The 12,209-nt window shown below is 42.5% G+C and overlaps 1 protein-coding gene across 5 annotated transcripts in view; it reads left to right on the plus strand.

The window, feature by feature from the left end:
* Nucleotides 1-4,895: 4,895 nt before the first annotated feature.
* CC2D2A (coiled-coil and C2 domain containing 2A) overlaps nt 4,896-12,209 on the plus strand; it is a 119,700-nt gene continuing 112,386 nt past the window's right edge. For 4 of the 5 annotated variants that reach the window (XR_015552868.1, XR_015552869.1, XM_087434113.1 and 1 more), the window contains exons 1-2: nt 4,897-5,040; nt 10,148-10,207. Coding sequence is in view for 3 of the 5 variants with exons in the window: in XM_087434113.1 (XP_087290239.1) it covers nt 10,169-10,207 (39 nt within the window). In the remaining 2 variants the exon portion in view is untranslated. Of the gene's footprint in view, nt 5,041-10,147; nt 10,208-12,209 lie in introns of all 5 variants that reach the window. The other variant, XM_087434116.1, reaches the window with a different exon arrangement.

The raw sequence follows: 12,209 nt of genomic DNA on the forward strand, positions 1-12,209 counted from the left end.
TTGACTAATGCTATCCCAATCAATTTAAAAACAAAGAAAAAGGACAATTTCCTAAAAATATATAATATACTGAAACTGAAAGAAGAAATGTAAAATCTGAATAGGCTTATAAGCATTAAAGAAATTAAATCCGTGGTCAAAAATTGAGCTACGGTCACATCCCCCCCCCACACACACACATACTGTTTCTCCAAAGATATACAACTAGCTAATAAGCTCAATGAATTGTGGTGCTCAACATTACTACTCATAAGGAAATGCAAATTAAAACCATGGGAGATACCACTTCATACCTACTAGGATGACTATCATCAAAAAATGGAAAATAATAAATATTGGTGATGATGTGCAGGAATATAAAATGGTTCAGCTGCTATGGAAAACAGTTTGGCAGTTTCTCAAAAAAGTTAACAGAGAATTACTGTATGACCCAACAATTTGACTGCTAAGTATATACCTAAAAGAATTGAAAACAGAGACTTGAACAGATAGTCGTATGTGACTGTTCACTGTAGCATTATTCACACTAGCTAAAAGGGGGGAACAACCCAAGTGTCCATCAGCATATGAACAGATAAGCAAAATGTGGTATATCCATACAGTGGAATATTAGTCAGCCTTATAAAGGAATGTGGTACCGACACATGCTACAACATGGATGAACATTGAAAACGTTGTGCTAAGTGAAATAAGCCAAACACAAAAGAACAAATATTGTATGATTCTCCTTATATGAAATAACTAGAATAGGGACGGAAAGTGGATTAGAGGTTACCAGGGGCTGGGCTGGGTTACCAGTTAGAGAAATGTAGAGTTATTGTTTAATGGGTACAGAGTTTCTATTTGGAGTGATGAAAAAGTTTTGGAAATAGTGGTGATGGTTGCACAACATTGCGAATGAATACATATCCACCTAAAACTGATGCAATACTATATGTCAATTATATCTGAATAAAACTGGGAAGAATGGCCAAAATGCAAATTTTGTTATATATATATATTTTACCACAATAAAAAAATATATATCTCCAGACCCAAAAGGCTTTATAGACAAGTTCACAGAACAGATACCGTGTGCATGTGTGTGCGTGTTTGCATGTATGTGTGTGAGAAAGAGAGACAGAGACAGAGACAGAGAGAGAAAGAGAGAAATAGAGACAGAGAGACAGAAGGAGAGAAACAGAGAAGGACAGAGAGATTAATCTGCTTTTTTTGAGATTAGAGTATCCTTTATACTAAAATAATACAAGAAAGGAAAAACAATCTCAATTTTGAAAATAAAGCCAAAAAATTTAAATATTAGTAACTAAATCCAACAGCTAATCTTTTAAATATCTTGACCAAGTTTAGCTTATCCCAGGAATGCAAGAAAAGTTTGACATTAAAAAGCCTGTTAATGTAATTCACCACATTAAAAAATGAAAGAAGAAAAATCATATTTGATTACCTCAAAAGATGCAGGAAAAAACCTCATGATAAGTGATTCAACACTTATTCTTGATTAAGAACTCTTTAGCCAGCTAGGAACACTTAACCTAAAAGAGTGAGATTTTTGCATTTTGATTTAAAACAAATCTGCTAGATTCGTTTATTTTGCTTGCATCAGAATTTCTGCAAGAAATGATGTTTTTGAATGATGTTTTTTAATAATTTCAGACCATTGTGAGGAGATGTATAATTCTTATGAACTGGTTTAGTTTAGTTAAATATTAAAAGATAAGAGAGGTCATAATCAGAAGGTTAATTAGCACAAGAGTGGTGAACAAATCCTACCTCTTATGACAGTTGACCACTTTGAGTACATGATCTCTTACCGTAAACCTCTGCCATAGACTGAACTGTGTCCCCCCAAAACTCACATGTTGATCCCCAACCCTCAATATGACTGTATTTGGAGACAGGGATTCTAGGCGGTTATTAAGGTTAAATGAGGTCCTCAGGGTGAAATCCTAATCTAATAGGATTGGCGGCCCCATTGGAAGAAGAAGAGAGAGTTCTCTCTTTCCCCATCCCAATGTACCAAGGAAAGGCTGTGTGAGGACCCAGCAAGAAGGCAGCCATCTACAAGCTGGGAAGAGAGCTCTCACCAGAAACCGAAGGGACTGGCACCTTGATCTTGGATTTCTCAGCCTACAGAACTGTGAGAAAATAAATCTTTATTGTTTAAGCCACCCGCTCTACGGTATTTTGTTAAAGCAGCCCTGAGCTAAGGCAACATCCACACTTTTTTAATTTAATAAACCTTACAGCATTTACTATGTGCCAGGATTTGACCAATATTAACTTACTAAATCTCATAACAACCCTCTGGAGTAGTCACTATTATTATTATTAACCTCAATTTACAGATGAGGAAACTGAAGCCTAGAGAAGTTAAGGAAGTTGTCGAAGATCCTCAACCTTAAGATCCTGCATTCAACTTCTTTCTCTCTTCTCCTCTCCTGGGACTCCACTAGATGTGGTGGACCGCTCAATTTCTCCACCATGTCTTTGATCCACTCTTTCCTATTTTCCATTTTTCTGTGCCACATTTTAATTTTTTAAATTTCTCTTTTGCATCATTAATTCTCTTTCCAGCTCTCTCATTAGTAGTTTAACACATCCTTTGCTTTAAAAAAAAAAAATCATAACTTTATTATTCATTTCTAAAAGTTCTAGCCGGTTCTTTTTCACATTTGCCTAATCTTTTTGATAGCATCTCACTCTTCTCATATTTTCAAAGCCTCCTTTTCAGTTCTTATATGGTCATTGTTTTTCTATATTCTCCATCTGATCATTGTATTATCAGAAGTTCTTGAGGATCTAGTAGCGCTCTCTGATTGTCTGCAGACTCTTGATTGTTTCCCCCTGTGTTGTCTAATTTTGGATTGTGAGCTCATCTTCAGCAAGGTTAATCTGTGGCCATCCTGAACTGACTACTTGAAAGTGTGTCCCCCCAGAAAAGTTTTGTATTTTTCTTTTGTGTTCTTGCCTGGCACCCCACAGGGATCCAGTAGCCTGAGACCATTTTTTAAAATTTGTCACTTAGGGGGTTCCTAAGTGATATAGGTAGCATAAACCAGATGCTTCAACAGCATAGTGCAAGCCAATGGTTATGAATTCTCTGGAGAATATTTTTTCCACCATATGCAGAGCACACACTACAAGTTCTCTTGTTGTCTCCTTATGCCAGCACTAAATAATAGATAGTCTCTTTCAATCTAAAAGCCTGTTCTTCCACTTCTGAGATGTTTTCTAATATTACTGCTTTGATAAATTCTACCTTTTCATTTCCTTGGTTCTCTCTTTCTATAACTACAGGTGTGGAATTTCTTAACCTGAAATCCTCTCATTTTCTCTATAATACTTTTTTGTAAGGGCGATATGCTTGTTTTTTCATTGGAGAATTCAGAAACGACGATATCTGGGATCTAGTCTTTGTGGCTATTCAGTTTCTCCAGAAAACAATATTTCACGTTTTCCAATTTGATGCCTGTGGAGGTGGCACAGGGGGACCTAAAGATATATGTTTAGTTGCCTCAGTTCTGTGAAAAGGAGAGCAACCTGCCCACCTCTCCATTTTGTATCCAGTTTCCAGCCCTGAGACTCACCCACCCTCTGCCAAACCTGGGAATTTGAGACCTAGTGTCTCTGGTTCAACTTCCCTGGAGAAGAAAGGTGGCTTCTTGGACTGTAGATGGTGTTCTCCTCGTGTCTTCAGATCATCTTCCCTCTGTGTGTGTCCGTCTCTGTGCCTGAATTCCCCTTTTTAAAAGGACACAGTCATATTGGATCAAGGCCCACCTAATGACCTTATTTTAACTTGATTACCTCTGTAAAGACCCCATCTCCAAATAAAGTCACATTCTGAGGTACAGTGGGTAGGACTCCAACATTTCTTTTTTGGAGTAACACAGTTCAACCCATAACACCACTGAGCCTAATTAACAGCCTCTCTGGAGTTCTGCAGAGTAGATCAGGTCGTTTCCTCATTCTTACTGTTACCTGCCCCCCACCACCACACACACACACACACACAAACACGCAGATACACGCACAGACACACATACATACACACACAGACACACACGGACACATGTACACAGACACACATGCAGATACACACACAGACATACACATACACAGAGACACAGGGACACACATACATACACATACAGAGACATGTACACAGATACATACACACGCAGAGACATACACACAGATACAAAGACACACAGACACACATAGACACATACACACGGGCACACATAGACACAGACGTACACATACACACATTCAGACACACAGAGACCCAAATACACACACATACACATGTATACTTGGAGTGTGGCTTTCTTTGGTCTGTTCATTCCATTACTCGTCTATCTACTTTGCCTCTTCTCCCATTTCCTTTGCTTTTTTGAGCCATAACATTTATGTCCTCTTTCAGTAATTTTAGAGGGATTCAGAGAATAAGCAGAGATTAGCCTGTACGTTCAATCTTCCACCTTTAACCAGAAAACACTCCAGAGCCACATTCTCTGGTGCCCAAAGCCCCTCCAGGAAGCCTTTGCTGTGGATAAGCTGGACACCCTCACCCTGCAACTGCGGCCTTTTATGGTTTTAACCACCCACCTCTGAGCATCGCCTGTCTTTTACCAGAAATGCCCAGTGACCCCTGATGACATGAGGGAGGCTAGCTTACAACTTGACCTAATTTTTGCCCAGGTCCCCCAAGCTGACTTCTCTTTGTCCTTCTCCTGTAGGCTGTGCTCCTCTGATCACCCCGCATGTTTGTTGTGTTCCACTGCTGGAAGTAACCTGCCACTTTAAAAGAAAAAAAAGCCACCGAGTGACCTTCCTTAGGAACGGGTTGCTAAGCGGGTGTTTTTGCTTGGAGACGTGGCTGCAGCTTCCAGGGAGCAGCCCAGGGGCCGCCCCAGCATTCAGCATTTCCTTTTGGACTCTTTTAGAAGATTCAACAATAGGACCTGTCTCTCTCCACTTTCCCTTCGTCCCAGAAAGCAGAGTCTGCACAGCGCCTTTGTAAAGTTCCTTAAGGTAAAGCAGTTCTTCCCGGGAGCGGGGCTGCTGTAATGGTGTCCCGCTCTCAGTCCCCAGGCTTGGAGTTCAGCCTCTCCCCTCGGTAACCTGAGTGGATTTAATGAATGTAAATTAAGGGTTCTCATCATTACTATTGATGTTTTACTTTCTGGAATTGAAGCACAGAGCGTTCCTTGGGCTCCTTAGATTGAGCTGCTGCCCGGTGTCTGGTGTGCAGGATATGTCAGTGCGGCTCATCACAGCCCCTGGGTGGAATTCCTCCCAGAGGGTCGGTCCCTCTGCTTCCTGCCTGGGACTTCCATGCCGTCCTGTTGCATCCGGTCTCCCAGAAACATTTGCTGCATGTTGCTGTTCTGGGCCTTTCAGTTCCAATTTGTTTGAGGGGGGAAGTACTAGTTGTTGCAGCCTTCACCCTTCCTCCCATTAGACAGAGAAAAGGCCACTACAGACACAGGGCTGTGGATTGCTGTTCTCTCCAAAAGACCTCAAGATAATCTGCTGGCTGCAATTTAAGCTGATTATTTCCCTTCATTGCAAAGAGGTGCTATGAAAAGCTAATAAATCTAATGGGAAATACAAGTCTGTGATTGGATTTTCATATCACCTTTTCTGCAAATAAATTCAGCACCAGAATGAAATCTCTCTCGATCTCTCTCTCCTAGAGCTCATTTAAAGAGTCTTTCATTCAAACATTTATCGAGCATCCACAGTGCACCAGGCAATGTGCTGAAGTTGAGAGTGTGCAAAAGTGAATAAGATAGGTCAGAAGCTCTGAGTTTCCTGGGAAGACAGACCTGTAAACAGATCATAACAGTAGAGTGAGCTGAGTGCCATAGGAGATTTATCACAGGGTTTAAAGTGCTTAGAGCACAGCAGACTACTCCCAGGGAGGGCCTGGGGGCACCTGGTTCATCGTGTGTGCGCCCTGGGCATATATCACAGAGCGCAGCTCAAATATGGGATTTATATGTGCTCTTCAAGGGCGATGTGTGTTATATTGAGCTGATTAAGGCCCCTAACCTTAAACTATGGGAAGCTATGGCTGGAATAACTTGTAGAATTAGGTAATAAATTTTAAAAAGGGTGTGTGTGGCCCCTGCCCAGCGTAGGTTCAGGCTCCAGCTCTGCCAGTCTGGACAGAAAAAGCTAAGCACTGTACACAGGGAGAAACGCCCATGGGTGTGAGGGCAGGGGGAGGCTTCAGAAATACCATAAATAGAAACAGAAAGAAAACTGCCCTGGGCCCAGCTCAGGGAAGGGAGAGGGGATATTGGTTATTAGAGCCAGAGAGTTGAACTTGGGAACCAAAGATGGTACAGGGGGCCTGATCTAAGGTCTTTCTTATGACTCTCCTTCTGTCCCCTAAGCTCTTTCCCTCCCCACACGATTCTTCTACTTTCCCTCTCTACCATCACATTTTTTAATAATAACGCTTACTGGTATTGAAAGCCTGGTCCAAGCTAGGCATTTTACTACACACATTTTATCATTTAACCCTTATAAAATCATCACCCACTGAGGTAGGATTTATGATGGCAAGTTTACAGATGTAGAAATCTCAGAGAGGTGAAGGCATTGCCCCAAGAGCACAGCTGATAAATAGAGCTGGAATTGGAGCCCAGGTCCATATAATTTTTTACAAAGGCCTCACTCTTTCTATAAACCCATGTTTTCACAGTTCTGGAGTAGGATGCACCCACTGTATTGTTTTTTAAGCAGCCAAGGTTGAGATGCAGTGCATACAATGGTGCCCTTTTCATATATCTTCATTCCTTTTCCCCTACATCCTGTAGAATTTGCCACAGGGGCCGCTGGATAGGACTTTGATCCTCTTGACCCTCAGAGATAGTCCATTTGTTTGGATGAAGGTGTCACTACTTTCCTTGAAATATGTCTGTGGTTTCTGCACTGAGTTAAATAAATCATTGACTTAAAGTAGCCAAAGCCCGTTCTCAGTGGGACAATGCTCCACTTCAACTCAATCATCAATATTTCCAGAATAGTTGGCTAGCATAGAATGGTAACTGATATCATCGCAAAAGCGAGACTAAATGGTGAGGCAGAGTGGCACGGAAGAGGACTCTGGGATCACAGTCTTGGGGTCAAATTCTGAATGTGACATTGAATAACTATCACCTTGGGCAAGTCATGTAACCTGTCAGAGGTTAACCTCAGATGAAACCTTGGTTTCCTCGTATGTAAATTGAGGCATGTGCTACTAAGTTAGCAGAGTTATTGTGAGGCCTCATGATCACATGTATCAAGAGAGAGCACAAAATAAGTCTGCAGTAAATCACGGCTCTTATTTTGATGTTACCAATAGAAATATATTAACAAGCACTCAACGCAAGATGACAAGCTGCATATTAAAGTTGGGCAATATTAATTTATCTTTTCTTAGCAACAGTGTTCATGAAAAAATAAATTTTGATGTTATTTGATTTCCTTAGAAACTCATTCAAAAGTAATGATCAGGAAAGAATGAGAAGAAAAAAATCAACCCCATTACATTTTTCATTTTCTACTTCTATTTCTTTCTTTCACATACAATATATTTTTTTAATTTGTTGAGAAAGAATCTTTTTTCAGTCACTAAAATATATCACAGTTCTTTTGTTCCAGTTCATAATTACCAGAGGTGTTCATTAGAGAGGTTTCGTGTCCTGTGGCATTTCATTTTTATTATCTGCCCCTCCTTCTCTCTAGATTACCTCCCCATCCTTTTGTTTTCCTAGCTGCTTTCATCATCTCTCTTCCTCTGTTTTTTGTAGCCCACGAGGAGGTCTGGATGGGAGACAATGGAATTTCAGATGTTTTATTTCCCTTTAACGTGCTAATCCCCCACTAGGGTCAGTGAAACCTTGAATACCTCAGATGAGCTGCTTAAATGACTGAGTCCCAGCTAGGAGTCAGATTCCACGGATATGAGGAAGGGCTTATGATTTGTCAGCCCTGATGTTTCTCGCCATGTTTTCTCATTTCATGCTTCGCAGCAGCCCAAAAAAGCTGATGAAGCTTTGAAGCACTCCAGAATGTGGCCATGGAGATGCAGTCAGTATATAGTGATTTAGTCTTCCACTCAACAAATATTTATTGCGTGTCTGCTGTGTGCCATCATCCTAGACTCTGGGGGTAAACAACAAATGAATATCCTGCCCTCCTGAAGCTTATATTTCAATAGGAACGGGCAGACAATAACAAATAAGTACATATGTTGACTGGTGATAAGAACTGTGGAAAAAGAAATCACTATAAGGCAGTTAGGGGGTTCCAGGAGGTTATCATTGTATTGTGAGTGTACAGGGAAGACCTCTCTGATAAAACGAAAGTTGAGCAGAACTGAGTTCTGAGGGAACTGAAAGAGAGAGAGCCATGCAGATATCTTGGGAAAGAGAGTTCTAGGCAGAGGGAACAGCAAGTGCAAAGGCCCTGAGGCAAGAGGATGCAAGTGCAGATCATGTAGGGCCTTGTATGCTATTGAAAGGATTTTGAATTTTACTCTGTTGAGAAAGGAAAGTCATTGGAGGATTTTGAGTGGAGGAATGACATGATTTCACTTAAATTTTAAATAATTCACTCTCACTTCAATGTAGAGACTAGACTGTAGGTAAGAAGGTGGGAAGCAGAGAAGATAGGAGGTTCTCCCACTAGGCCACATGAGAGACCACGGTGCTAGACCAGAGTGATAATAGTGGAAGTGCTTGGAGGTGGTTGGGTTCTTAACATAATCTGAAGGCCAAGCTGGCAGGACTTCTATGGATTGGATGCGGTGTGGCATGTGAGAGTCAGAGAGGAGTCAAGAATGACTGTAAGGTTTCTGGCCTGAGAAAAACGGAGTTCTGTTTATTGCAACAAGGAAGGTTGCAGGACAAGCAGATTCAGGGGTAATGACGCAGAGCTTCGTTTGGGGCACGTTAAGCCAAGTGAAGGCATCCATCAAGCACTTGAATGTTTGAGTCTGGAGTTCTGTGGAGATGTGTGGCCCCAGGATCTAAATTTGGGGAATATCAGTGAGTGGATGGTATTTAAAGCCAAGAGACAGGACGAGAAGGCTAGGGGAACTAGTTGAGGCAAGGCTGGGCCCCAGGCACTCTCACATGTAGTGGTTGGGAGATGAGGACAGACCAGCCCAGGAGTTTGAAAAGGAGCAGCCAGTGGGTAGGAGGAAAACCAGGAGAGCATGTCCCAGAAGCCAAATGAAGAAAGTATTTCAAGAAAAAGAAAGTAATTGGTCACTTTCATGACTAAATGCCTCTTACGTGTCAAATAAGATAAGGACTGAGGATTGATCATTAGATGTGGTGACACAAGGGTCCCTGGCAAGAGCAGTTCCAGGGAGTGTTGGGCCCAAAACACTGATTTGGAAAGAGAGGGTTTGAGGAGTTTTCCTGTAGAGGGCTGAAAGTTGAGCAACAGCTAGGAAAAGATGTGAAGTCCAGAGAGAGCTTTTTTCAACCAAGGGGCCAATTACAGCACTTTGTAAACTGAGGGAGATGAGCCAATAGAGTAGGAAGAAATAATCATCCAGATGAAAGAGAGAGACTGTCTGGATCAAGGCACTAGAGGAGGGGAGGGTATGGGACCAGTGCCCACACTGAGGCCCTGGCCCGGATGGGAGCAGGGACAGGTCACGATAGCAAGTGGAAGCAGAGGGGGTGACACGACTCAGGGAGGTTAGACAGGGGACATGGAGGCCTTCTCTTGTTTTGTCTCTTTGCTCATGAAATGAGAACCAAGATCAAGGGTAGAGAGTGAGGAGGGGTGGGAAGGTGGACATTTGAGGAGAGAGAAGATGTGAAATAGTCCTTCAGGAGCTGGATTCCAACCAGGGTCATCTGCCTCCAAGGGCAGAACTTTTCCTGGCTCCCATCTGCTACACAGTAAAGCCAGGCTCATGAGGACAGAGGGTCTGGCATCCCTGCTTTTCCTCTAGTGCTCATTTCCACCAATCCTGGGTCTGCAAGAAGGTACTCCTTGTGAATGGAGACTACTCAGCTCAAACACCTCACTAACCATCAAGGTCAGCTTCATATTTATCAACAGTAAGGAAGAAGTCTCACTGATCTCAAAAGGCCTGACTTCTTGTTTGTTCTTTGCCCATCAGGGAGCAGTCCTCACAGCCAAAATGAATCCCAAGGAAGAAAAAATGAAAATAATTACAGAGGTAAGTAGTTGCTGAGATGCCCCCAAGGGATGTGTTTGTGTGTGTACTGCACTCATGTCACACGTGTTTGTGAGTGAGGAAGTTAGGCCAGCAACAAGCATTTATTGCACACCTACTGCATGCAGAAGGGGAGTGGATGGTGGAGGAAATGCCGTGCTGCAGGCCCTCCAGGGTTTCCCTCTGCTTGAATGCTCTGAAGCTGCTTTGTCACCACGTCGTGAATTCCAACACACAGCAGTTCTAAGCACCACCTACTACTGGGTCCAGCTCTGCCTGAAGCACACTGATTTCTAAAGAAATTCAGAATGAGGGTAACAATTGTAGATTATAACGGCTAATAAAATTCTCTATTATGGAGTCCTGCAATTTCTAACTCATTGCGTGCAAACCGTCATTAAAGACCGTCTGGACCAGAGAAGGGAGATCGTCTCCAATTTGGAGACTGCAGACCTCGGACAGAGGAGAAAGTATTCCTCTCATTCCTTGCTTGTCTCTTGGCTCAGGGGCTCACTGACTTGAGACCACAGAGGCAAAAATGGAGACCATATGCTGTTTTTAATAGAGCACTTCAAAAAGCCTAAAGGAACACCAGGTAAAACGATGCAGATTAACTTTAAGCAAGATATCAAGTACTGACAAACCACATAAATCTACATTTGTTTATTCATTCATGCAACAAATGCGTATGGTTCCTCTGGTCCCTGGGATATGGCAGTGAGCAAACCCTCTGCCCTCATGGAGCTGACATTCTAATTTGAAGTCCTGCTGGACACTTCTCTATTGATGGAGGAGAAAAACATTATTGGAAAGCAAAAAGTGACGGAGAATTCTCACAAGTCCCTCATAAGACAAAAGGAACTTAGATTTGAATTAAGAACTGAATTTGTACACCTCAACATTATCATCATCTTTAATCTAAGTTGGTGAATTCCTGAGCTAAGGACACTCCCTACCTGGTGGGCCTTGAATCAGGAGGCCCAGTGCGAACAGGGCTTATTCCCAGAGAGGGAGGCGGAGAGATCAGGCCCCATAGACAAAGGAACAGCCCGAGCTCTGCCCGTTCTCTGGTTGGGGCCTCAGTTCCCTCCTCTGTACCTGAAGTTCTCGTCGTCTCTAACCCTGACGGCCAGGGGCAGTGCTGTGCAATTGGATCCTCACCCAGCCACCTACATGACGTTACTTTGAAATCTTGTATCATTAAAATCCGCGCTTTGTGTTCCAAGTTTGTTTCAGTATAAAAACAAAAAAATTCCCAATTTTAGACAACTTTCTAATAAATTCAGTGTACCAGGCAGAGGTTCTGTGTTTATCTTGCAACTTCTTTTACACCTAGAGGTGCTCGTGCCCCAATTTGTAAAACTCTGAGACTGGAAAAGTTTAAAGCTTGAACACTTTAGAGCACTCACTTCTGACATTTTATAACTAAGACTTTAGAAAGCGTCATATGGAAAAGGAAATGAAGTTTGCCCCGTTAAAGGATTTCTCTCTTTTCAAAAAAATCTGCTATTATTTCCTTTAAACTGAAACTTCCGTGGTGATTTAACGTGTATCTCTATTTTTCTCTACCTGAAAGTAAGGCTGCGGAGCAGGGAAGCCCAACCCTGGAGACCTTTCCTATGGTTCTGATGTCGTCCTGTGCTCGGGTCCCCTGTCTGGACCAGAACGTCTGTCCTGGCAGGTTCTCTGGTTCATGGCCCTCATTAGATTATGATTTATTTATTTATTTATTTATTTATTTATTTATTTATTTATTTATTGGCTGAGGAAGATTAGCCCTGAGCTAACATCTGTGCCGATCTTCCTCTATTTTGCATGTGGGTCGCTGCCTCAGCATGGATGACTAGTGGTGTGGGTCCACGCCCAGGATCCAGGACCACGAACCCGGGCTGGGCCACCAAAGCAGAGTGCCCTGAACTTAACCGCTATGCCATGGGTACGGCCCCTGGATTGTGACTTTTGAGGGGAAGGAGTATCTCCGTGTCCCCTGGCCCTGGAACACAGT

Source organism: Ceratotherium simum, chromosome 8 (assembly GCF_057802395.1).
Source record: "Ceratotherium simum simum isolate JZ-2026a chromosome 8, ASM5780239v1, whole genome shotgun sequence".
Taxonomy (NCBI): domain Eukaryota; kingdom Metazoa; phylum Chordata; class Mammalia; order Perissodactyla; family Rhinocerotidae; genus Ceratotherium; species Ceratotherium simum.